The 27479-nt window shown below is 42.8% G+C and overlaps 1 protein-coding gene across 2 annotated transcripts in view; it reads right to left on the reverse strand.

Moving 5' to 3' along the window:
• The window catches only part of anos1b (anosmin 1b), a 59001-nt gene that overhangs the window by 23186 nt on the left and 8336 nt on the right, over positions 1-27479 (reverse strand). For both annotated transcript variants that reach the window (XR_015101477.1, XM_086116637.1), the window contains exon 2: positions 5994-6041. Coding sequence is in view for 1 of the 2 variants with exons in the window: in XM_086116637.1 (XP_085972763.1) it covers positions 5994-6041 (48 nt within the window). In the remaining variant the exon portion in view is untranslated. The remainder of the gene's footprint in view (positions 1-5993; positions 6042-27479) is intronic.

Genomic DNA, 27479 nt, shown 5'->3' on the forward strand with positions numbered 1-27479 from the left:
AACTAACAACCATTCACATTCACACTCACAATGACATCTCGGGACAATCTAGTGATCAATTAACCAACCATGTATGTCTTTGCAATGTGGCATAGAGAGAACATGCAAGCTCCACACGGGAAGGCTGGAGCCCCGAATCAAACCCTGAATTTCCGCAACATGACGCAAATGTGCTAACCTGTCGGCCACCATGCTACCTACTTGGAAAATAACATTTTTTTTTCCAATCAGAGCATGAATATCATATGGAAAAAAAATGTAAAATAGGATTGTGCAACTTCAGATATTGCCGAGCTATAACATAACTAACATAACTAAAACTATACACTCAATTTTTACATATACAGTCATACCTCGTTTTTCGACCATAATCCGTTCCAGAAGGCTGTTCGAAAACCGATTTGTTCGAAAACCGAAACCACGCTCTTTTTATAAAAAAAAATGATTGAACACGTCTATTCACAATGGAACGCTACACTAGGAAGCGTCACTTCCTCGTCTACCCAAGGAAGCGTCACTTCATCGTGTAAGGAAGGCGAGAGGAGTCAAGTCACGCATTCAAGTGCGCTCAGTTTGTTTGAGAACCGAAATTCGGTCGTCATCCGAGGCATAAAAAAACCTCGAAATTTTTGGTCGAAAACCGATTTGGTCGAGAACAGAGACGTTCGAAAACCGAGGTTTGACTGTATATAAAAAAAAAGAAGAAATTAATTAAGGCAAATTTAGCTCTGGGAAATGTTTTGAATTACTTTACAAAGGAACAAATACTATGCCAAATTTTACCAGAACATTCAAAAATATTGACAAAATATGTGCTAGCCAATGAAAAAGGAGGGAGAACATAACTCTAAATCTTTGAGTTAATTTTGAAATTATTTTATTTGTTTTCAAATCTTTAAATGGTCTCGCCCCACCTTATTTAAATTATTCAGTATTCTCTTTGCAAACTGTGGATGGAGAGAGAAAGAGAGAGAGAGAGAGAGAGAGAGAGAGAGAGAGAGAGAGAGAGCGAGAGAGAGAGAGAGAGAGAGAGAGAGAGAAAGAGCTGCTTTTACCTTACAGCACTTTACCTAAATAACTAATAAGACTTGAAAGAAAAAAATTCAATACGACATATGCTATGGCTAGCCCATGCCTCCTCGCTGTGAGATTAACTCGAAATTATAAGTATTGTATGTTTTTTGTCCTGCTACAAAAACGCTAAATTTTATGTTTAGTTAAAGGGAAAGTCAACCCCCCAAAAATTCTTTACATCAATATGCGCCTCTGCTAGTCTAAACACAGCATTCTGATATATATTGCGGGTTTGGAAGATGAATTAAGCAGCAACAAAAGTGCGGCCTATTTGCCACTTGTCAATTAAAAATTACATCACAGTTGTTCAGGACTCATCTAATATTCTAAGTTTGGTCATGTGATGTTTGCAAGATGAGCCTCTGCCGCTGTCTCCTGCAACAAACAGTGACCCGCCCTCAGCATCTGAAATCCGCTTATTGCACTTAATCAATTCCATGCCTAAACTTTAACCCGCAACAATCACAAATGGCCTTGGTTGTCTGTTGTTTGCTATTTATTGTTTATTTGTTTATGTTTATATTTATATATTTATGCCTTTATGTATTTTTATGCAGTTCAGTTTGCTGCCCTTTTTTTTTAGCTGTTTGTGTTTCAATGCACTCACTGCATGTTTGTACTGTGGTTGAGAGAGGAAAGTAATTTCATCCGTGCTGTATGTTGCACATAGAGCATGTTTGACAAGAAAGCTTGACTTGACTTTATTTGACTTGAGCCGGGTTTGGTTGTTACCCAGGGTGCGTCCTGCCCGCTCGCCAACTTGACAATGACAAGGGGAAAGGGGGAATGGCATGGTATTTTCCACACTCGCCACATAGGAAAGTGGCCAGTTTGCCTGTCAAAATTCTCATTATGCAAAAAAAAAAAAAAAAGTCAATACACAAATCCCACAATGCTCCATGCGGCCAGTGATGCTCATGATTATTTTCAGTTTAATGACAACATAGCTCCAGGCCAATGACTCATTATTTACAGCTGTGTCAGAACTTTCTCCGAGAATGGATGATATGGTGAATATTGTGTCGGTTTCCGCACCAAAAACAAACTAAGGGCACATTCAAAAATTCACTCCGACACCCATGCACTACTTTAAGGTTCTGAGCGCGCACTAGTTCACTCCAACATTCGGAAACGCAGAGCTTTGCTCACATTTGTCATTCGGTGACTCAGAGTGCAGTACAAACGGAGTGCCGCTATGCGCACTCAGCGATCTGACTGTTTTGTCACATGGTGTTGTTATGTCGTGTGGACCTGATGTGGATTGTTTTCAGCATTTTTTGGCCACGACATTCGTCAAAAAAGAAGAATCTGGGCTTGGTGCTTGCGCCTTCTCGGCAGCACGCGTGTACCAGCACTGATTTTGATTGGGAGGAATTGTGTTTTTGCGCCTGAAATGGGCAGCATTTTTCACAGCGCCATTTTGTTTAGCGGAAATGTCAGTGCTGTTGACAGTCAGCGTCTGGATGGAAGGATGGCTTGTGGAGCCGACGACGAGAAGAAAGAAGCATCAGCGCAGAGCGCCGATGCGTATGTGGAACTGGGAGTCGTGGATTGGAATTGAAGCGGATTTACATGGGGATGTAAGCCAATCTCATTTTTGTTAATGGACGCTGCAGCTTCTTGTTGTTTTCAAACCTAGCTTGTAGCAGACGTGTGCACATTTTCAGCATGGCGTCTTTGATCCACTGGTGAAAGGACACTTTGATTCGCTCCTCTTTCTTCTATAACTGCTTCAAACAACAAAGTGTATGCAGGAAAAGTGGTTAAGATTGCACGACTTTCTATGTCTGATGTGATGTGTTGTATTATTTTGTCATTTTGTATTAACTGTTCTTTTGATGGTGGCGCGGGCATTCGCAGCGGCTCCTCTCTCCTGTAGTTGAGAGAAAAGAAATTTCACCTGTGCACATTTGACAATAAAGTTGACTTGAAACTTGAAGTTTGAAAACATTGTTAAAGACAGATTAATGTAGTACTGAATTATTGAGACAAAGCGTAAAAGTCTTTTTCATCCTCTCAGTTGCCACAATTTTTGAGAGTGGGGCTTCAACCCAAAAGTGTTATATGTTTTGTGTCATTTTGGCTACGATGTCTCTGCTGTCTGCATACATGAATGACGCATGTAGCAAGATAGCAGTGAAACATCGCTGTCACCTAAACATACAATGTCGTGGCTAACTACACTTGAACTTGACTACTAATTTTTATACTGCTTAGCTAAACGATTTCATGACCCAGCGGCAACCCTGTTGCACGAGCCCTGAGCAATTGTGACAGGACATGGCAAAATGGCCGCCTGCCCCTGAGTAGTATAAAAACAGGTGGATTTTGCTCAACAGGAGAGGAGATGCGGCATATCGCCCACTCTAATGTGCCATTTCTGCAACATCGTTTTGGATTCACCGGGGTGGAAAAGTCACCTGTTGATACAAAATGTAAAAGACAAAATACTGAAAAATACACTAGGCTGTTTAGAGTAGCTAATAGGCTCATTTCGTTGTCGCCTGGGTGAAAAAAACGTTGCTTTTTTTTTTTTTATGAAAAACAGTTCCACACTTTAGCTTGAAAGTCAATGTTTACTGTTGTCTTTAAAGCTGAAGTGTGCAACAATGCAATGTGATTTCTTTTGTAAGCTTATGAAAATCACGGATGGGAGGGCGCAACATTGGGTAAGACCGGGTCTGATCCAGCTACTTTGTTAGTGCACATCACACTCCCTCACACCTGGTGCACATTATTATTTTGGTATTGTGTGTGTGTGTATGTGTGCGCGCGCGCGTGCGTGTGTGTGCGGGTGTGAGGGAGTGTGTGTGCGTGTGTGAAGGACAGAGATAAAAGCAGGGGGGACTGTAGGGGGGAAGGGCGGACAAAAGATGAATTTTCGTGAGGGCGAGAGTTTAGCCTGAGTGAACTCCCAAGTGAATTTTCCATCGATTTGCTGGTGATGTGACACAAACCATGTGTTGGTACAACATCTGTCTGGCGTGTGTCTTTGATATAGAAGGTCTGGGATTTGATGTAACCAAAGAAAAGATAAAACACAACAGCTCATAAGACGCGTCTTACCAATATCAGCTGTGTTATTATTGCTCACCCTTGTTCCCTTTTTCATTAAAATAGACTACAAGCTTTCAAATATAAAGTATTTATGTTTCCGAGTTATAAATAATATCCTGGTATTTGTGGTATATTGCAGATAACATCTGATACAAATGTTTCGTAATATAATATATAAGCCTCTTCTGGGAGTACCTTCTGCAAGACCTTCGAGTTTGTGGAAATGTTTCAAAGTTCATCTGAAAGAACAGATAGTATGTTAAGTTAACGGGCCACAGATCTCTATTCTAGTTTGTCACAAAAGTGTTTGATGAACCACACTTGTATAATCGTTAGTTTACATGAGAGACAGGCAAACAGTTATTGATTGAATCTAAGGCATGATATGCAAAAGGCCAAATTAATTTTACGCGAGTGAGGAAAGCTATGAAAATCACACTGTGTTGTACAATGTTTTCCTGCCGACTTATTTTCATCAATTGGAAAGAAAATGGCCCAAACCTGATGACAAACACAATTTTAAGTGGTCCCAATTAAATATAAAATAAATCTGTACATTTCCTGTTCTAAATTAGCATGACCAGTGTTGGGAGGAGGCGGGTGGTGCTATGTTGTGTGTGATTCTTCTGCCGTCCTCCGCGTGTTAGTTTGAATTCAGGTTGAATTGATGTGTGAAATCAGAGGCTGGAAATGGAGATGTTGTTTCATGAAGATTTTATCTGAACGTTCCGGACACAAGTGTGATACAGACAATGACTGTGATCAGAGCACAAATGCGCAAAAGCAATATCTCAGGACAAGTCTTATATCTTCTAAGCAGGGCGTAGCTTTCAACCGAGACTTCACTTTCGTTTTCCCTATGACTGTTGCAGTGCTTTCGTTTCTCCAAAAACTGTTCCAATACTTTCATTTCCGACTAACATAACTGCGGCAGTACTTTCGTCTCGAGCAGGTTTGAATAGGACTTGGCTGTGAAACTGCAAGTCAGCAAAGACGATGCATGCACAGCGTTATTTGATGTCTGCAACGTCGTCCAAAATAGTCTCGTCTCTAAGGCAGTTCAAAGTGAGGTCATACCATAGTCAAAGTATGTCTGTTCATAATATGTCGTCAAGCTGATAATGCACATAGGTAAATAATGGCTTCAATAGCCAACTAGTGGTGTCTATTGGTGTACCATCAAGTGTACGATGTGTGCAATATTTGTCCAAACCTCGTAACTAATGCTGCCATTGAGGTGTGATTGGGCCCAGCAAATAAGATCTGTCGGTTTTGGTTCATAAAGCTTCCCAAAGAATGATTTATGGCTGTATTCTCCTGAATATAAATGTGTGTGAGATTTCATCCAATGTGATGTTTTGTAAAGTATAGTATCACCTGCATGAGGAGCTTCATCCAGGCAGAGGCTCATATTGACCTTCATACTTCTTGTGAGAATTACATCACATTGCATGATGCAGTTTGTACCAAAGAATGGAAAATGTCAAAAATAAAATATGTCTTCCAGCTGAGAAAATGTGACATAAAACCATATGAAGCTGAACAGCCAGCACAGACACGACATCAGTTGGAAAACTTCAAAGGATGGTTCACCGGTTAAACTATGATAAAGGTGGCTCGAGTTTGCAAACACCAAAAGAAGCATTATTTCATCTATTAAAGTATTCTCACATCATGATGAAAGTATGCATTATTCACACATCTCTGACAAGCTGAAACAACTCAGGAGTTGCTCAGACACCAAATAACAGAGCAACCCTGGAAGTTTAGCAGACGGAAACCCAGCAACATGATGTGTGACTGGAATGACATGAATTGACATTAATTCGGCGGTGTGGTTCAACTGCATTGTGTGGACTTACCTGTGCACAGCGTCTGTGGTTCTCACACCAAACGAGAACTTGGTCACTCTAGGGGAAAAAGAAAAACATATTCAAATTTACAAGGATAAATAAAGAGTTCACTTACAATTATACAGCTCCGAAAAAGCTCACCGAGATGAAATACCAAAAGATCCATCGCAAACGAGTCACACATTTTCTTCTTTGCATATGTGATTCATGTTTGTCTCTCACCATTTACACAATTACGGGTGACACGTCTCACTTTAATTTAGGAGGAGAAGGAAAGCAAAACACTGGTGTGAAAAGAGAAAATGACACAACTTCAACCATCTTGCAGACAGACACACTAAACTGACCAAAAAATAAACGTCTGAAGACACTCAATGTGGTTTAACACTGTCACTTAATAGGAGTTATCCTTATATATGAGTGTGCGTGTGTGCGTGTACATGTGTGGGCGCAATACGGTTGTTGCTTGGTGAGTCAAGTCATCCATATATGAGGCAGCCAGACCATTATAACCACTGTGACAGAGGATGGCATTTAACATATACAAAGAGCAAAACTAGTGTACAATCTTTGGACCGTGATAATAAGAATGATACTATGAAAACATATTTATACAATCTGAGCCTTGTGGTGTATGCCGACATGAAAACATTAAAATTTCTGGAAACGTTCTCTTTTTTATGGTTTTTGGGGTAATCTACTAGTCTATTGGCCAGTGTTCTTTAACAACTATTTTTAAACGTAGCCAGCAGGGGGAGACTCCACATGATGTAACAAATACAGTATATTGTTTGTTTAAAATTATGTTTAGCATTTGTTTATTTAACTTTCAACATGATCTTTTACTCTTACGGAAAAACATTTATTTTAAAAAATTCTGACAAGTACTATTAAAAGAAAAAAAATGCAGCCAAGTACAAAGTTGAAATGTAAATCATGTTAGGTTGCACACCAAACAGAGTGATGTCATATTTTTCAAGGTGGCAATGAGTTACAAAAAAATAATTAAGATCAGTTTATTTTCGAAATGATCAACCAAGTGATCGAGCGCGTCGGCCTCACGGTGCAGAGGTGCAGGGTTCGATTCTGGCTGCGGCCTTCCTGTGTAGCGTTTGCATGTTCTGCCCGTGCCTGAGTGGGTTTTTTTCCGGATACTCCGGTTTCTTCCCACATTCCAAAAACATGCATGGCAGGCTAAGGGAACACTCAAAATCATCCCTAGGTGTGAGTGTGGGCGCAAATGGTTGTATGTCAATGTGCGCCCTGCGATTAGCTGGCAACCGGTTCAGGGTGTCCCCCGCCTACTGCCCGAAGACAGCTGGGATAGGCTCCAGTACCCCCGCGGCCCAATTGTGAGGATAAGCGGATCAGAAAATGGATTGATATTTGATGGAACCCAGAAGAGATATTCAAAGTTAACTTGTTTGTAGACACACACACACACACACACACACACACACACACACACACACACACACACACACACTTTTTTGCCTATATAATGCATTGTCACCATTACTGTGTGAAGCCACCATTGAGCATCTAAAAAGCACCGTATGCAGATACTATATTGTATACCTGTCCCCAATGAATGCAGATGATGAGATTGGGAGGCCAGCCCCAATGAATGAAATGCTGAGCGAGGCAGCAACTGACCTGAAAGCTAGGATCATGGCGAGAATGAAAGCTGGGCAACCTAGAAACTGATTACAACGGCTATGTGAAGTACCACCTGAAAGTCTCATGGACGGTTGGAGGCTAAGATCAAGGCGGCTCGGAAAGATGTGAGTCAATTGACGGAGGCCCGGAGAGGTGTGATGAAAAGGCCGATACCCGAGAGGTACATCCAGATGACCATACCTGAAGCACTCGAAACTGCCAAACAAAGGCTCCAAGCCTTGTCCAGCTGCCTAAAGCGGTACACGAAAGAGAATGAGGCCAGACGAATAAACAGGCTGTTCGCAACACAACCTGCGAAAGTGTACGCTCAGTGGCAGGGTCCTAACAACAGAGCTGACCCACCTAGACTGGGAACTGAAAGGTACTGGAAAGGCATATGGGAGAAGGAGGTTGCACATAACAGCAGTGCACAATGGCTGGTGACCCTGAGAGAGGAGCACAGCAACCTCCCTGAACAGAACCCAGTTACCATAACAGTGGCAGACATACAGGAAAGAGTCTCAGATATGAAGAACTGGACAGCACCAGGCCCGGACATGGTCCACACCTACTGGCTAAAGAAACTCACAGCACTCCATGAGCGCCTAGCAGCACAAATGAACCAGCTGCTGAGGGATGGGACTCACCCAGGATGGCTAACGGAAGGGCGAACGATCCTGATCATGAAGGATCCCTCAAAGGGTGCAGTCCCAACCAACTATCGGCCAATAACCTGTCTCTCCACAACATGGAAGCTCATGTCAGGCATCATTTGATCAATACATGAGCGAAGCACAGAAGCCAGAGGAGCCAAATATCAGCTCCTGGTTGACAGAACAGTCGCACAAGACTGCAGGTCCCGACATACCAACCTGTGCACAGCCTGGATTGATTACAAGAAAGCCTATGACTCGATGCCACATACATGGATCACTGATATACCTCCAGCGGGTGAGGCAAGTCCTAAGAAGCCAGCTCAATGGCAAGAATAAGACCCGGGCAATAAAAAGCTATGCCCTGCCAGTGATCAGATACCCTGCAGGAATTATAAGGTGGCCAAAGGAAGAGATTCAGACCACGGACGTTAAGACCCAAAAGCTCCTAACCATGCATGGAGGGTTCCATCCCAAATCCAGCACCCTGAGACTGTACGCAAGCCAAAAGGAAGGAGGCCGGGGACTAGTGAGTGTGAGAGCCACTGTCCAGGATGAAACATCCAAGCTCCATGAATACATCAAGGAGAAGGCTCCAACGGATGACGTACTCAGAGAATGCCTCAGACAATGGGGAACAGAGGACGAGATGCTGGAAGAGGGACCATCATGGGAGGACAAGCCCCTACACGGGATGTACCACCGGACCATAACTGAAGTGGCTGATCTCAGGAAGTCCTATCAGTGGCTAGAGAGGGCTGGCCTGAAGGACAGCACAGAGGCACTCATCCTGGCTGCTCAGGAGCAGGCCCTGAGCACCAGAGCCATTGAGGCCCAGATATACCACACCAGACAAGACCCAAGGTGTAGGTTGTGCAAAGAGGCACCTGAGACGATCCAACACATAACTGCAGAGTGTAAGATGCTGACAGGGAAAGCCTACATGGAACGCCATAACCAGGTGGCTGGCATAGTCTACCGAAACATCTGTGCGGAGTATGGACTGGAAACCCCAAGGTCAAAATGGGAAACACCTCCGAAGGTGGTGGAGAATGACCGAGCGAAGATCTTGTGGGACTTCAAGATCCAGACTGACAAGATGGTAATGGCGAACCAACCAGATATCGTGATCATAGATAAAGGGAAGAGGAAAGTCGCTGTAGTGGATGTAGCGGTCCCAAGTGATGGAAACATCAGAAAGAAGGAACATGAGAAACTCGAGAAATACCAAGGGCTCAGAGAGGAGCTGGAGAGAGCCTGGAAGGTAAAGGTGACAGTCGTGCCTGTGGTGGTCGGAGCACTCGGGGCAGTGACCCCCAAACTAGATGAGTGGTTGCAACAGATCCCGGGAACAACATCGGACATCTCAGTCCAGAAATGTGCAATGCTGGGAACAGCAAGGATACTGTGCAGAACCCTCAAGCTTCCTGGCCTCCGGTAGAGGACCCGAGCTGAATGAGGGTCGGACACCACCCGAGGGGTGAGACGAGGATTTGTTTTTGAAATATACTGTGTATATATATATATATATATATATATATATACATACATACGCACACACACACACACACACACACACACACACACACACACACACACACACAAAGCTCACTTCTATTATTTCTCCTTCAATTAGCAGGCACTGTGACTCTGGTGTGAAGTGCTAATGGATTGAAGTTGGGTGTCAAAAGAGTCAAGCTTTGGGTTCGGTACATTTAATGCTAACAAAGAGAATGTTAACACTCAAATGAGATGCAACTTTGAGTTTTGAGTTAAGGTGGACTTGAATGTGCACAGACGGAGACCTTTTAGTCCTCTGGTGTTCCTAGAACAGAGATGGCCACTACTTGTGGCAGGTGTGAGAAAATTCAGAAATACAGTGATTAATATTTCTTCCCAAATATGTGTTTCAAAGGAACCGCCAGAAATGGGCGTTCCATCACTACTGACAGCAGGACTGTCAGACAGTCACTGACGGATTCCCGATTTCCTGGTGATTGACGAATGACAGGAAACTTGAAAATGACTGATGAAGCACTGATGGAGGTGGGGTGTTTTCTCCGTCACTGTGAATACAAGCAGGGTTGTCTCCATTGACTATATATGGAAACATTTTACACTTCCTGTTCCGTAGGTGGTGGTATGCGCTAAAGAAGAATGACCAACTGTTAATAACAGTTTGGATCGGCTTGAAAAAATGACAGACTGATGATGACGGACGGGTGCCCTGGCCACTGACGGATAACGAACGTCAGACCGATTGAAATTTTGTAAATTGCCCATCTCTGGGGATGGCTTCATCCATTCCTTTTATGTGTGAAAACTTAAATCGCCCCTTATTGTACTTGATCTTCATGCTTGGTCAGACATTAAAACAAACTCAGGCAATTAATTTGTCTCCGTCTTCTCATATTCTCCACCATAAAAACAATTTCTCAGATGTTAACATTTCTTTTGTTACAGAATGCATACCACAAACCTGTGAGAAATGAGGTGAAATATATGATTCCTACAAGTTTAGGACCAAATAATATTGATTGTGTGAATGCAACTGCCTGACAATAATCTGCTCAAGTTTACAAGAACATAATGCGGATATATAAAGTGACTTCCTATGAGGGTACAGAGAGACGCAGCTGCGTCTTCAAAGATTCAATGCAAAAAATGGTCTGGTTGAAAGGTTAAATGCCAAATTAAAAGATGATAGCACTTGGGGAAAAGGGTTAAAATGTACTGAATACATTTTCTTCTTTTCTCTTCCACTCCTGTCAGATTGGACAATGCTGACAACCCACAATGATATGAAGTGACTAAACCAGGAGTCGGCAACCCAAAATGTTGAAAGAGCCATATAGGACAAAAAAAACCCCGCAAAAAAATAAAAGCCTTCTATAAATCTTACAATGAAGGAAACACATGCTATACAGCATGTAGGAGACTGGACTGTCTCAGAATTATTCACTCCTTTGTTGTGTGTTCACAAACGCCCCCGTATAATTTATTTTGTGATTTCCTCGCTTGATCTTCTGTTTTGGTGCCTTATATTCACTTTTCTTAGTGTCAATGAAGTGATCATTAATTTCCGTTTTTCGGAGGCTGTCTTTGAATGCCTCTCAAGTCGAATGAGAAGAGAGAAGGAACGGAGTCGGACGCAGACGTCTCTGTTTGTCGAGACTGTTAAAAGCAGAAATAAAGTGTACATTTTTAAAAACTAACACCACAGCTCTCCTTTTTCGGAGCTGCAACATGTATCTATATCTACTTGAGCTATGTTAGCCTTCTATCAAAATCTTTTTCCATTTTCAAACATTTTTTTATAAAGCTCCAGGGAGCCACTAGATGTCGCTAAAGAGCCGCATGCGGCTCTGGAGCCGCGTGTTGCCGACCCCCGGACTAAACTGACTACCCAGCCATCTCGTTACCTCTGCGTCCCGCGTCCTGGATGCATAATTTTCCCGCAGGACGCATAGTTCAAAATAATGTGCGTTTTTGGGACGCAAGGAAATTTCTCAGTCAAAACAAACAAAAACAAAAAAACTACAGTAAATCATTTTTTCCAGCAATGACCATTGTTGTTTTGATCTCGCGTTAAGTAATCACGCGTGACAAGATTTCCGTTCTCGCGAGATGAGATTGGCGAAATCGGCCTTCACCTCGCGGGAAGCAGACGATTGCCAAGTTGTGTAACGTTAAAACAAGTGTTGTGAAAGTTTATTGCGGAGATATCACAGAGGAAGCAGCTAAAGTTGGATAGTTTTTTGCGATGATAAATTGACGTTGAGAAAGCCTTGCATCATTGGAAGCAGAGTAAAGAGAGGAGAATTTATTTACTCAAAGACTGAACCATGGGATGAAATAAGAACCTATTTCTCAGCAAATCTTGTATGTTTGAACTATTTAAATTGTTGCAGGATTTTTGAATAAGAAATAAACCTATTATCAATGTATATTTGTTGTTGTTTGTGTTATTATCATATGCAATTGAATAAGTAGACCATTTCAGAATTAGAAATTTGGTTCTCTCTCAATGCATAATGGGACTCATACTTTTCTGATCAGCGAGTCCCTGGGACTCGCAGAGCTCAAACTGTAAAATTATCACTGCTACCGTGCAAAACTTGTGTGGCTTGCATAACAGAGGGGCAAGAAAATTGTCTGAGGAAGTTGCAGGACTGTGCAGGATCTTTTTGCTTTCGAAAGTGAGGCCCTCGTTTGAAATGACGTACTTTGTCAAAACGTTTGGAGCAAAAAGAAAAACCTAGTTAACCAACTATTGCATAAACCATGAAACATTTTGGTACACTTTCAGGTGCAGATACAGAAAATGTTTTTTAATTTCATTTTTCATGTTTGCTAGAGGTTTGGCCTTAGAATTGGTCTCCATTCAAAGACAAATTAATTTTAGGTAGTTACCCCCCCCCCCCCCCGCCCCGCCATCCACACCCATAAACATAGAACATTAAACTTGAAAAGCCTAGTACTCTGGTAGATCCGATTCAATTTTACATATCTTTCATCCAAAACATTAACACCCATGAACATAAATCAACACACACAAAACTAACTGGATTCATTTCATGGTTTTTGGTCACACATTCCACAAGTGAGTATGCGAAAGTGTCACCTACATTCACAAAAATATTTCTCCATAACATCACAGTCGTGGTGAAACCATCCCATTATACTCCGTCGGGATTGGCTTTATGATGGAACAAAACAACTCTGATTTTAGCGCATTTGGCTTCAGTTTCACATTCCTTTCATTTCATAGAATGCCATTGTTGTTAAGCCAGATGAATGTAGTCAACCTTGTATTCGGGAGGCTTTTAAACTCTGCTCAGATGTGACAATCAGGATGGCATGGCATGATGATTGTGGTTTAATCTGCGACTGTCTCCTTATCGTTGGAGTGATCTAAGACAAACATCATTCTGTCGTCCATTTTTTTCCTTGGCTGTTGCAGATCCAAATACAGTAAAGACTGTGTCCCAGTCATTTTCTCTGCCTCTAGAGTACTTTATAACCCATGATGTATCCTCCCAGTTTCACATTAACATCAACTCCTGTGGAAAAAATGCAATCATGCCTGAGGGCTCTATCATGATCAAATACCATAGATATTCTAATCAAAGAGGTTAAGAAAATGAACAACGAATGTTTAACTTCTCAAACATTTCCAGAGATCCTTTTGATCCGGATATCTTAACTGACTATAGACCGAAATCCAATCTTCTGTTTCTGTCCAAGATTCCTGAGAAAACCGTATGACTTTCTGATAAACATCAATTTGTTGGAAGACATTCTGGATTTAGAAGCACTACTGACTCAGTGTTTGTGAAAGTTACTAATAATCTTGCTATATCTGACAAATGCCTCATCTCAATTTTTAGACCTTTGCACCAAATTTGAAACATTTGGCCACCACATACTTTCACAGACTTCAGAGAATGTCATTGGTTTTAAAGGAACTGCCCTGAATTGGTTGAAATCATATTCGTTACATTGCTTTCAGTTTGAAAATACTGACAACAAAAACTCTTTCCATAAAACTATAATGGGGTTCCGCAGGGGTGCCTACTTCAACTAGTACTTTTTACTCCTTACATGCTTCCCTTAGAATTATTCCGAAACATTCTGTTAGCTGCCAATGTTTTGCAGATGACACACTGGAATACCTAACAATGAAATGAAGTAACGCGAATCAGTTAAACACATCTTTGTCTTGAACGGATGTTTTTGTTTTGTTTTGTTGTTTTACTGATGAACTCAGATAAAACTAGTTATAATACGGGGCTTTCATGATCTTAAAAGCAATGTCTCTTTTAAAATTCCTGCTCTAGACTGCGTAGCGCTTGACTCAAACAGCATAAGCGATTTATTTAACGTCAACATTTTGTTTTTACATTTCTTGCAACAAGCCAGTGCTGAAAAACTAGCAAATAGTTTTGTGACCTTTCGGCAGGATAATATTAATTCTGCTTTTGCAGGGAGCTCCTGAAGTCAATAACTCGCACATTTTCATTTTCCATGAACACAGTAATATTTACTACATGTTTGTGTCAAGCCATCCAAAGTTCAATGACACCGGCCAGACTGAGCCAGGACACATTTCTCCCATAAACACAATGAAATCAACATGTTCTTGATTTTAAAATCCTTATCAGTCAAGATGATCAAATCTTAAACATTCATACATACATACATTTTCCGAACCGCTTTTATCCTCACTAGGGTCGCGGGGGGTGCTGGAGCCTATCCCAGCCGTCTTCGGGCAGTAGGCGGGGGACACCCTGAACCGGTTGCCAGCCAATTGCAGGGCACACAGAAACGAACAACCATTCGCACCACACCCACACCTAGGGACAATTTGGAGTGTTCAATCAGCCTGCCATGCATGTTTTTGGAATGTGGGAGGAAACCGGAGGACCCGGAGAAAACCCACGCAAGCACGGGGAGAACATGCAAACTCCACACAGGGAGGCCGTAGCTGGAATCGAACCCGGTACCTCTGCACTGTGAAGTCTACGTGCTAACCACTCGACTACCGGGCCGCCACTCTTAAACATTCAATTATATCTTATTTATTTATAGTGGAAAAAAGAAACTACACAGAAGTAATATTTTCTTAAAGGTTTAAATAATATAGAATACAGATGTTTAATATGAAATAATCATTGACATTTATTGTATTTTTTCATGAATACACAGAGCCGGTGGCGGTTCTGAGCACAGCCACGACAATATGGCTGATGGCGGCCCAAAAATGCTTAATGTAGACTCTGTGGGAACTTGTGACTGATCGTAGCTCCATTTCTGAGGCGGTATCCATAGCCTGTCTTGGCGATTACTTGGCTTAGGGGGTTCAGTCCTATGCAGAACAGCAGTGGGGAGAGTGCATCACCTTGGTATCTGCCACATTTGATAGGCACTTGGGTAAGTGGCTTGCCATTGGCTTCAAGTGTGGTTTTCCACATCCTCATCGAGTTCGCAACGAAGGCTCTTTGGGTCCTGTTCACCTTATACAACTCCAAGCATTCAGTGATCCATGTATGTGGCATCGAGTCATAGGCTTTCTTGTAATCAATCCAGGCTGTGCACAGGTTGGTACGTCGGGACCTGCAGTGTTGTGCGACTGTTCTGTCAACCAGGAGCTGATGTTTGGCTCCTCTGGTATCTCTACCAATGCCCTTCTGTGCTTCGCTCATGTATTGATCCATGTGTCCACTTATCTTAGCCGCAATGATGCCTGACATGAGCTTCCATGTTGTGGAGAGACAGGTTATTGGCCGACAGTTGGATGGGACTGCACCCTTTGAGGGATCCTTCATGATCAGGATCGTTTGCCCTTCGGTTAGCCATGCTAGGCGCTCATGGAGTGCTGTGAGTTTCTTTAGCCAGTAGGTGTGGACCATGTCCGGGCCGGGTGCTGTCCAGTTCTTCATATCTGAGACTCTTTCCTGTATGTCTGCCACTTTTATGGTAACTGGGTTCTGTTCAGGGAGGTTGCTGTGCTCCTCTCTCAGGGTCACCAGCCATTGTGCACTGCTGTTATGTGCAACCTCCTTCTCCCATATGCCTTTCCAGTACCTTTCAGTTTCCGGTCTTGGTGGGTCAGCTCTGTTGTTAGGACCCTGCCACTGAGCGTACACTTTTGCAGGTTGTGTTGCGAAAAGCCTGTTTATCCGTCTGGCCTCATTCTCTTTCGTGTACTGCTTTAGGCGGCTGGACAAGGCTTGGAGCCTTTGTTTGGCAGTTTCGAGTGCTTCAGGTATGGTCATCTGGATGTACCTCTCGGGTATCGGCCTTTTCATCACACCTCTCCGGGCCTCCGTCAATTGACTCACATCTTTCCGAGCCGCCTTGATCTTAGCCTCCAACCGTCTTTTCCATGGTGGGTAACGTATCTCATGGCTTCCATGGTTGCTCTTATAGCCAAGCATCTCTAGGATCACTGATGCTGAAGCGTATATCAGCTCATTGGTTTCACTTTCCATGAGACTTTCAGGTGGTACTTCACAGAGTTTCTAGGTTGCCCAGCTTTCATTCTCGCCATGATCTTAGCTTTCAGGTCAGTTGCTGCCTCGCTCAGCATTTCATTCATTGGGGCTGGCCTCCCAATATCATCATCTGCATTCATTGGGGCTTGCCACCCAATCTCTGGTATGACCCTCTCCTCTGATCTGGCAGCCTGGGGCCCTTCACCATGGAACCTGCGTTGTACCTCATCAATCTCAAGTTGTGACAGCAATTGCCGTTTGTGGATGTTGGAACACTGAGCTACTCGTTGTTTCGTGGTCAACCGTGACTGTGGGTTTCGAAGTAACCATTGAGCCCACATTCTCTGCATGTAACCCCTCTGACTAGGGTTGCTTGAGTAGTAGAATTCCAACAGAGCCATGTTATCGCATCTTGCCCATCTCCGCTTTGTTCCAGTAGCCCATTTTTCATCAAGGTGCTCTGGTTCCCCAGCACCTGACGCAGACCTTGTTTGGCCGGGCAACGTCTGAGCCGGCATGTCATTCGTTTTATTGTCTCTCATCATTGTATGAGGTAGGCATGAGTGTGAAGAATCTTGCCCAAGGACTCACACACAGCGGGATTCGAACCACCGTCTCCCGTACGCCAAACCGATGCCTTACCAACTGAGCTATCCAGCTATCCATATATATATATACACTTGAGCTGTCAAATGATTAAAATATTTAATCTAATTAAAAATGCAACTGTCATAATTCACTCAAATTCACTAAAAATTAATCGTGATTACTCACGCATTTTTTTATCGTTTCTGAATTTCCGTTTATTAATATTCCGTTTTATTTGTCCTATTTTTCCCCCATTTTAATGCTCTCATCAACATGGAATCATGAATCTGTTTTCTATGTGCAAAATGCAAATATTTACTGAAATAACAATTTCGATTTTCAATTTCACATGAACATTTTTCACTTGGAGCAATTATTCACACATAATCTCTCACACAATATTAGTGTCCATCAACAACAGTGAAAAAAATATTTTGTCACACAACAGCTGCTTTAACAGCTCTTTTTATCGAATCAAAACAGAGCAATATAACATTATAAAGTGCACATCTAAGGTAAACTAGTACTCAGCCTATAGTGGATTTAAGCCATGGTTGCATACTTCGTTTTTCTCAAGTTTGCTTTGAACACAGCAGTCAGGCTATGTTGATTCTGTTGGTCCTGCTTGTGCGGAAGTCTCTCTACGGTTTTGTGCAGACATCATTTCAGATGACTACACTTGGTTCGATGACAACACTGGAGACGTTTTATTTTCAGTGTTCGCTAGGTCGCTACCACTGCACCGCTGAACTCGCGCACTCAGCACACCGTCACTGTCAGACGAACACAGAGAAGCTCCACTCGCTTTATTTATATGGACACGGAACACTGTAGCCTTCCACACAAAATAGTTCCAAACAAGTAACAATCGCGTCAGTGGCATACATCGTATTCGACAGGCTACCACCAGAGGCTCATCAACCTAGTCTCTTATTTCTCTCCCGAAACAGTGTCTTCTCCCACTTGGTGTACCTTAGCCTTCTCCGCTACGTACAATCTTCGTACACAGCTTGTAATGGAGGCTCTCGCTGGCAATCCGTTGTGGAGTCGTTAGATGCAATGCGAATGATTTCATCTTGAGTCGAGCTGTGGACAATGTTGTCCATTTTCTTCGCTTTGAAATGATCCATAGCTGTCTCTCTGAGACGAGGGGGCGGAGTACTCACGTCAGCTGTGTGCTTGGCCATTAAGTGGTATTTCAGACTCGACGTGCTCTGATAATAGCTCAGTTTACGACTGCAAAACATACAGGTAACTTTGGTCTTGTCAGTGGAACAATCTGGCAACTTTTTAAAAGTAAACTTTCCATTCATAAACGCTTTAAGTATCCGTTTTCGGTGTCTCGCGCGTGTGTGGACCTGTGCAGCGTGCTTGTTGTTTTGTTTCTGGTTTATTTATAGAGGAACGTAACATCCGCTGTGACGTGGGCCGTGTTAATCTCGCGAGAAAAAAATTAATCCCATTAAAATTCATTTAAATTAATGCCAATAAAAACGCGCTAAACTGACAGCTCTAATATATACACATATATGGCTCTCACTGAAATACATTTCCAAATATTTTGCTTTTATGGCTCTCTTAGTCAAAAAGGCTCCTGACCCCTGTTATAGCACATGCACGCAAGAGTTACATTTTTAAATATTTTACTTTTTTGGGTGTGTTTCGAGACACTGAAGGAAAAATAACCTAATTAGAGACTGAACCTATGACATTTTGGGGCATGTTTATGGCTATGTCAAATCAGGTCAAATTTGACCTGAACGGTCTGTACTGTAAGGGTTTTGTACTCTCCATTGGTCCAAAATGGTCCAGCCTGAGTACTGACTGCAACAAAAAGAAGCGCTCATATTTCCCTCGTGCAAGCTTCACTGAAGTGCTTCCTGTAAAATTTAGAACTGAACAGAGAATCATTCTCACCTATCCATCCATCCATCCATCCATTTTCTGAACCGCTTTAATCTCACAAGTGTCGCGCGGCGTGCTGGAGCCTATCCCAGCCATCATCGGCAGTAGGCTGCGGACACCCTGAACCGGTTGACAGCCAATCGCAGGGCACACAGAGACGAACAACCATCCGTACTCACATTCACACCTTGGGACAATTTGGAGTGTTCAATCAGCCTGCCATTCATGTTTTTGGAATGTGGGAGGAAACCGGAGTGTCCGAAAAAAAAAACACGCAGGCACGGGGAGAGCATGCAAACTCGACACAGGAAGGCTGGAGGTGGAATCAAACCCGGTACCTCTGCACTGTGAGGTCGATGTGCTCACCACTCGACCACCTACTTCTCACCTATAAACTACTAATTAGTCAGGCACCATTATAATATAAACAGTCTGTGGTGCCTTATCAACCTCCCAGAACTGTTTATGTTTTATGTTCATTAAACAAGCCAAACAATCTCTCTTCTATTTCTGTGTCACTTTCATCCTGCCTACCATCCATCTCATCTCTAATTCAACCAAACCGGCAGATGCAGATGGCCACCCCAAACTGTGTCCTGGCTATGTTTCTTCCTTCAAGGGAGTTTCATGTACAGTACATCAAGTATATTCATCTAAAATATATACTGTACATCCACATCCACAAAGAGAGGTATGCACAGAAGTGATGTATTACTTTAATCATAAAGTGAAAGACTGATTTATATGACTACGACTACGCAGAACGATAGTCTACAGCGGAGTTAATCATAGATGTGCCATAACTTAACTACATGGCCACCCAGAACTACTGGAAAAACTGAGAATTGCTCACGTCATAGCATCACACTTCCATGTCCAAAAGGAAAAACAACTCAACAAAGATATCCCAGAATGACACTACAACACCAACACTTGGACAAACAAATGCACATCAGGGGTTTGGGTGTATGGAAATGTCTGCTTTAGTAATACTGTGCTATGGTAATGACAGCCCTCTTCCTTAAAGTGTCACACAGCTGCCAACCTATAAAAATTTACTTCGAGAACAATTTTTCTAAATGTCCATATTTTTTTAAAATTTTAAACAAGAACATGACCGCAGGACAGTTATCACAATATATTTTGTCTTAGGATAACAAGAATTTTGAATACTGTTCATTGCACGATGTGGTGCTCCTGGTGGCCCAGGTGTGTTGTCAAACACATATCAAAATTATCCAGCAATTATCTTTGCCCATTTTGAAATCGTTGAGTACAAAAGTGATTGAAATGGTAAAGTATGTATATTAAATGTTGATTAATGTTTTGGTCAAATACAGGAAAAATGTTGAGATGAATTGTGAGAGAATAATCCTCAAGAATGATTTCAAAGACTTTACCTAGCTTGGGAAATAGGATGGTTTTCTCACGTTTGAACTTTTTAGTGGATGATGAACATTTACCCTTTTATGCACACTGTAACCTGATGAGCTGTCCACTGTAGTAACCACCGTCCCTGAAAGGGTTAATATTCAAAATCTCTATTGGTAAATGTTTGGAGATGAACTTAAACTGTCAGATAATACAATCCCCAATTCCAATGAAGTTGGGATGTTTTATAAAATGTGAATAACAACGGAATACAATGATTTGCAAATCATTTTAAACCTTAACTATTTAACAATAAGCGAGCAAGGCCACATGTTTCAGCAAAGCTAATCTCCATAGTGAAAGAACATTGCAATGCTGTCATCATTTGGTGAAGTTTGTTACAATATGTATGTCAAAGAGGCAATAGGAGATGATGAAAGAGGCTAAAGCTATCCAACAAGCCAGGAGTCAAGCGAGGTACAGTGCTGGTTGTTTTGTCCAAATTTTTGGGAAGTTGTTGATAAATATTGTGAGAAATCATATAGTGATCAGTGGCTTTGCAAAGATGAATGTTGGAAAATGTAAATAATTATGGCATGAAAGGTAATTTGTGCAAAAGTGTTCTTTCAGAAACGTATAAACTGGTAACCCTTACCATTATTCAGTGCCCAAGGAGTAGCTATCAGTTTTCATAAGGTTGGTGACCCCTCTCCATGAGAGGCATTTCAGCATGAGCCAGTGACACGAGACCACATGGATTGACCCCATGAACAGAAACACTTTCAATGAAGGACTTCCTTACCTATCTGATGATCAGGTGTGTCCATAATCAAGTTGTTTAAGTGTAACAACCTGGTACAAACAGCAGGACGTGCTGCAGTGTTTGAAACAAGTCTGAGATATAAATCACACTTGGGCCAGATGCATCAATAAAATGAGTGTTTGCCAGACACAAGTCAAGTAAGGTTGCATGTGGGCGTTGCGGTTACTGTTTGTGGTGAAATGCAGTAGAAAGTCGATTCAACATGAGGAATTAACTCCGCTAATCAGTCCCAGATGACCCGAGACAAACACCACCACGCCTTGTGGAAGTGTGTGAGCAACAATGGTTGAAAATGCATCATGACTAACTTCCACTCACCAGAACTCACAAGTTCTTCCCAAAAAGCTCAATTTGATGTCTAACATTTCCCGACAAAAGTCCCTAATGACTTTATATGCTTGTGTACTTTGGTGCTTGGGTTCTTGCAGGGACACAAAGCATCACAACAAGTGTTTGTGTGACTTGTTTGAATACTCGATATGGGGATCACAAAGTTGTCAGTTTCAGATTATATGGATGAACAAAGCAGGGAGCCACTAAAAACGAAGAACAAAAACTGTGTAAAAGATGCCAGCTTGCCTTCAGAATATTGTTACCAAAGAACAGAAGAAAAGGGTGACAGTTAAACATCCGCCGGACATTTCAAACATCTCCATTCTTTGTGTGCAATACTCGCATTGCAACATGAAGCATGTGGAAGTGTTAATTGTGCATCATTAACTACAGTACATACATATTTCTATCAAATATGAATGTCACACATAATGAAAAACGAAAACTACCTGTAGGAGATTATTTTTGCAGCCCTGATATACAATACAATGGAACGTCTAACGTCAAAGGGTCGTATTTTCGTGCCGAGCTAAAGTATAGCACAAAGTGTAGTCTTACTGTGCGCGTTGTGTGCATGTGTGGGTTTTCTTTCTTTTGGTATTTTATGAAATCTTTACACAGGTAGCATTGGGCCTCTTTGTGCACCATTGTAGGATGGAATCAGCCAATTCTAGCGGCATACCTCATTTACATCAAAGTCCGGGAGGTCCAGGCTCAGTACATCTGAGTACGCCGTGCTTGACATTGTAGAAACAGAAATAGACTCGTGCATGCAACATAGGCAGTTGGCGACCGCCTTGCATCCCCGATCTTGCAATAGTGACAAGGGTGCTCTAAAAAATACTTAAAAGATGATGATCCATCCATCCATTTTCTAATCCACTTATCGTCACAAATGTCGCGGGCGTGCTGGAGTCTATCACAGCAGTCTTTGGGCAGTAGGCGAGGTACACCCTGAACTGGTTGCCAGCCAATCGCAGGGCACATATAGACAAACAACCATTCATGCTCACAATCACACCTAGGGACAATTTATAGGGTTCCATTTACCTGCAATGAATGTTTTTGGAATGTGGGAGGAAACCGGAGTATCCGGAGAAAAGCCATGCAGGCACGGGGAGACCATAAAAACTCCAATCTTTGTCAAATATCCCTCCCACTTCAAGTGATGTCTTCGCAGAGCAGATGAGTGAGCAATTGAGCTAAAACATGAAAATTAAGTTAACCCATATATAGTAAACAATGTGGGACTTCACTATCACTGTATGAGGTCAGAATCAACAGCTTTTTTTTTAAATCACATTTACACAACACTTTATGAATACAAGTAATTAACAAATCTTGAATATGGCAGGGAATGTGTTTCCTTTTTTAGTTTTGATTTTGAGCAGCAAATTTGAAGTTACGTGTTGGTGCTCACCAGGAATGCATAAGCAAAATTGCACAAATTTTCACTTGAAAGAATAGTGAACAACCTTGGGATATTTTTTTCTGTTAAAGTTTCAAATAGTGTGTAAAGCTTTGAAGTCAAGATGGCGCCCGAGTAGGCAGCCGTCAGCAAGTGCTCTCATGAGCCTTGCTTTTTTTTGTCGTTTTTGTGTTTTTTTTTTGTCACTTTGTGTTTGTTGTTACGTCGTGTGGACCTGATGTGGACTTTTTTCAGCATTTTTTGGCCACGACATTCATCAAGGAGGAGACTGTGCTTGGTGGTTGCACCTTCTCGGCAGCATGGGTATACCAGCACTGTTTTTGACTGGGAGGAATGTCGGCGCCATTTGACTGTCGTTGCTGGACAGTCCCGGGGCGCTTGTGTCTTGCGCCTGTAATGGGCAGCATTTTTCACAGCCCCGCTTTGTTCAGCGGAGCGATCGGTGCTGTTGAACGGTCTGCGGCTGGATGGATGAAAGTCTTGAGGAGCCGACGATGAGAAGAAAGCAGCGTTAGTGCGGAGCGCCAATGCGGATTTGGAACTGGGAGTCGCGGCTTGGAGTTTGAAGCGGATTACGTGGGAGAGGAGAAGTGAACTCATCTCTTTTCGTCAATGGACGCTACAGCTTTGTGTTTGCTTTCAAAACTTAGCTTGTAGCAGACGTGTGCACATTTTCAGCATGACGTCTCTGATCCACTGGTGAAAGGACACTTTGATCCTCTCCTCTTTCATCTATAACTGCTTCAGAGAACAAAGTGTATGCAGAAAAGTGGTGAAGATTGCACGGCTGTCTGTGTCCTATGTGTCTTGTTGTGTTATTTTTGTTTTGACTTCAAAATGGCGCCGCGAGAGTGGCTGCCTTTCCAGCAGCTCCTATATTTTGTTGTTCTACTTCTTCCTTTCATAACTTTGCTGCTGTGAATTGGGAATTTCTCCATTGCGAGACTAATAAAGGTTTTCTTATCTTATCTTAAATTGAATACACTTCATCTTCAGCATGTTTAGAGCCACTTTTGTAAGTGGCCTCGTCCCCCGTCCCGGCCATGCCCCTTTCCGCTTTTTTCATCATTCGCCACTTTCATCCCTGTGTAAGTGTAAATCTCCCATTTTATTTGACAGTGCCAAGGTATGACTTTGAATGCGCGTGTTATAACTTACAATGAAGATATGTAGCTCTCTCTTCTGTGGGGGTGTATAATAATAATAATACATTTTATTTATAAGCGCCTTTCAAGACACCCAAGGACACTTTACAATAACAAAAAACACAAAACAATACGGGTTGAGCAGCGGCAGCCAAAACGCGCCAGGGTTCACTCAACCCGGAAGTCAGAAAGAAACCACAAGGGAGGGAGAGGGGGAGAAAAAAAAACACGCTCGAACTACCCTCATTTTGAGGATAGTTTGACTGAGGCAAAAAACTCCTGCACAAGCATATGACAGTTACAACAGGTCACAAGACATAAACAATGAAGACGGTGAAACAAGGGAATGTATGAAGGAGGGGGTGATGGTGGGGGACTAGCTTCCGTGCATACTTTCATCAGGGGAAGGTCGAGATAGCAGATGTTGTTTTGGTAGCAGGCTGCCCAAGAATTTAAGACAGCCTTGAGTCCGTGGCTTATGTCTCTTTAGTGGCGTCGATCAGCCAAATCCGTGATTTCAGTCAATATTTGAGCACGGATTCCAGTTTCTCCAAGTTCTTGACCATGTTGCAGAGACGCTCCAAACCGCAACAGTTTGTGGTTGAGAACAGTCTGAGTCTGAGTGTTGGACATCCGCGCTATGCCATCCTTAGACCGGCAGGCTCTTCACTTCCAATAGAGCCGCTCCCATCGGTTGAATTTTGTGATAGATCAGGAAACTGCTAACACCAAACAGCAGCATACCTGTTATCGGAAGGCCGAAAATGTAGATGTCATCCACATCCTCAACGGACAGTGTTGACAGGCACACCATTCTCCGCTTTCTCCAAGGATATAGGGTGTACCCAGCAGCAAAAGGAGGGGCAAGTAGGCTCCCCACTGCCTGCTCTTCTCATCGAGAAAATTTTGCCGATGGCATCGAGAGACCAGCCAACCAATTCCATGTTTGTTTTTAGGATGAAAATACGACAGGAGGCTAGGAAAAGTCAGACAAAGACAACACATGGACTGAGTGGCGAGCAGGGAAGGGTGGGGGTGGGGGTGGGGGGACAGGAGCAGAAAGCAAAAGCGTCCGCCTTCGTCGAGAGCCAAGCAAGAAGGTATGTCCATACAGGTGAGTTCTCCATAGCTCTGCATTAAATCCACCGCTAATCTCCTATCAAATCAGGCAAGGAGGAGCGCTTCTACAACTTGCATGTAAAGTCTAGGATGTTGCGATGAAAAAAAAAGGAAAATAAATTGCTTCTCATGACTATTTGATGAATGTATTTTATTATATAAAGTGGATGTCTATTTACAGTATATACAACAATATACAATTTCATGGGGTAGAATACTTTATTTTCTCTTCATTTTAAGCTTTTTAGCAAGCGCTAAACGCTTATTGGTCATCTCCGTCTTTTTCCACTCTTTTTAGCCTACACCTCTTGTTTTTACACATGCTCCAGGCTGTCTAATAGCGCCTAGTTACTTTTCAGTAGAAATATCTGTTTTCGGTGTTTCACCGAGGTTGCGTTACTCTGAAAAGTTTTCCATACTCTCGATCCGTATAGAGCAACATCGTCACACACTGCACACAGAGCTTGACCGGCGACATCGAGCTTTTTCACGAAATCCGACCCAAGCACAATGATTCCTCTTTACTGTTTCCTACTGGGGACACCGTCAGCTTTCTATCCAACCAGTCCCATCGAAACGTGTTTTTCAGATCCGCATCTATCTGACGCACTTTAGCTTCGTCGCGAGTCTCGATAACATTCGGCATTCGCGAGAAAGGGGTTTAGGAAGGTGAACACGGATTGGTTGTGATTTGCATTTGCCTATGTAGTGACCAATCACAACAAGTAAGACATTGGTTTTAGCCCATATAGGAAGTAATGACAAACTAACGCTTTGCGATAAAAAACAGGATTCAAAATGGATGCTTGCAAACATTACTTGTAAACATTATGAGCCCCGAATCTGCCGAAGACCCCCCCACTCCAGAATTTTTTACGGATTTGGAACAATATAAAATCGGTCCATTTTGACTGGAAAAAAAGCGGAATTCCGCCAAAAAGTGGAAAAATCTCATCCCTGCTTACAGGTCTGTTCAGTGAAGATCCATCCATCCATTTTCGACTACTTATCAGGGGTTGGGTCGCGGGGGCAAAAGCTTTAGCAGGGAAGCCCAGATTTCCCTCTCCCCAGCTACTTCTTACTGCTCTTATAGTCTCTCTCACATGTCCTGGGTCGTCCCTGTCGGTGGGACATGCTTGGACCACCTCACCAGGGAGGTGTCCAGGAGGCATCAATCAGATGCCCAAGCCAACTCATCTGGCTCCTCTCAATGTGGAGAAGCGGCTCGATTCTGAGCCTCTCCCGGATGACTGAGCTTCTCATCTTATCTGTAAGGGAGACCCCGGACACCTTGCAGAGGAAACTCATTTCGGCCGCTTGTATCCAGGATCTCGTTCTTTCGGTCACAACCCAGAGCTAGTGACCATAGGTGAGGGTAGAAACATACATCGGCAGGCAAATTGCGAGCTTTGCCTTTTGGCTCAGCTTCTTCTTCACCATGACAGACAGATGCAAAGTCTGCATCACAGCAGACGCTGCACCAATCCGTCTGTCGATCACCTGCCCTCACTCATGAACAAGATCCTAAGATATTTAAACTCCTCCACTTTGGGCAAGATCTTCTCCCCAACCCAAAGAGGCCACTCCACCCTTTTCCGACTGAAGACCATTGTTTCAGATTTGAAGGTGCTGATTTTCATCCCCATCGTTTCACACTTGGCTGCAAAATGCTCCAGTGCAAGTTGGAGTTTCTGGCTTGAAGAAGCCAACAGCACCACATCTTCTGCAAAAAGCAGAGATGCAATACTGAGGCCACCAAACTGGACCTCCTCAACGCCTCGGCGACACCTAGAAAATTTGTCCATAAAGGTTATGAACAGAATCGGTGACAAAGGACAGCCTTGGCCGAGTCCAACCCTCATTGAAAATGATTTCGATTTACTGTCTGCAATGTGAACCAAACTCTGACATTGGTGGTATAGGGAACGAACAGGGGGTTCAGTACCCCAAACTCATGAAGCACCCTCCACAGAACTCCCCGAGGGATGCGGTCGAATGCCTTCTCCAAGTCCACAAAACACATGTATGCTGGTTGGGCGAGCTCCCATGTACCCTCGAGGATCCTGATAAGGGTGTAGAGCTGGTCCGCTGTTCCACGGCCGGGACAAAAACTACACTGCTCCTCCTGAGACTCGACTTCCCGATGGACGCTCCTTTTCGCTGAGGAGTGTGATCTGTCTGTCTGTCTCTCTCTCTCTCTCTCTCTCTCTCTTTCTCTCGCATGGAAATCTTTTTTTGATAACTACCTGCTTGCGATAGGAGGATCTGACTTTTCAGCAGACAGGAAAACGAGCTCTGCTAATTCATTGTTTTGGAAGAGAAGAATAACTTACAGATTTATAACTGTTATTGAAGATAGCATGAATAAAAGATGCTGCTCCCAAACAAAATGAATCCTGAAAAGGTGCAATGTTTGTTTCATGTTACTCTAATGTTTGCTAACCTTCCAGAGGTTCTTATTGTGTAGTCACAC

Source organism: Hippocampus guttulatus, chromosome 7, assembly GCF_054856545.1.
Source record: "Hippocampus guttulatus isolate MCC_2025c chromosome 7, RoL_Hgut_1.0, whole genome shotgun sequence".
Classification (NCBI taxonomy): domain Eukaryota; kingdom Metazoa; phylum Chordata; class Actinopteri; order Syngnathiformes; family Syngnathidae; genus Hippocampus; species Hippocampus guttulatus.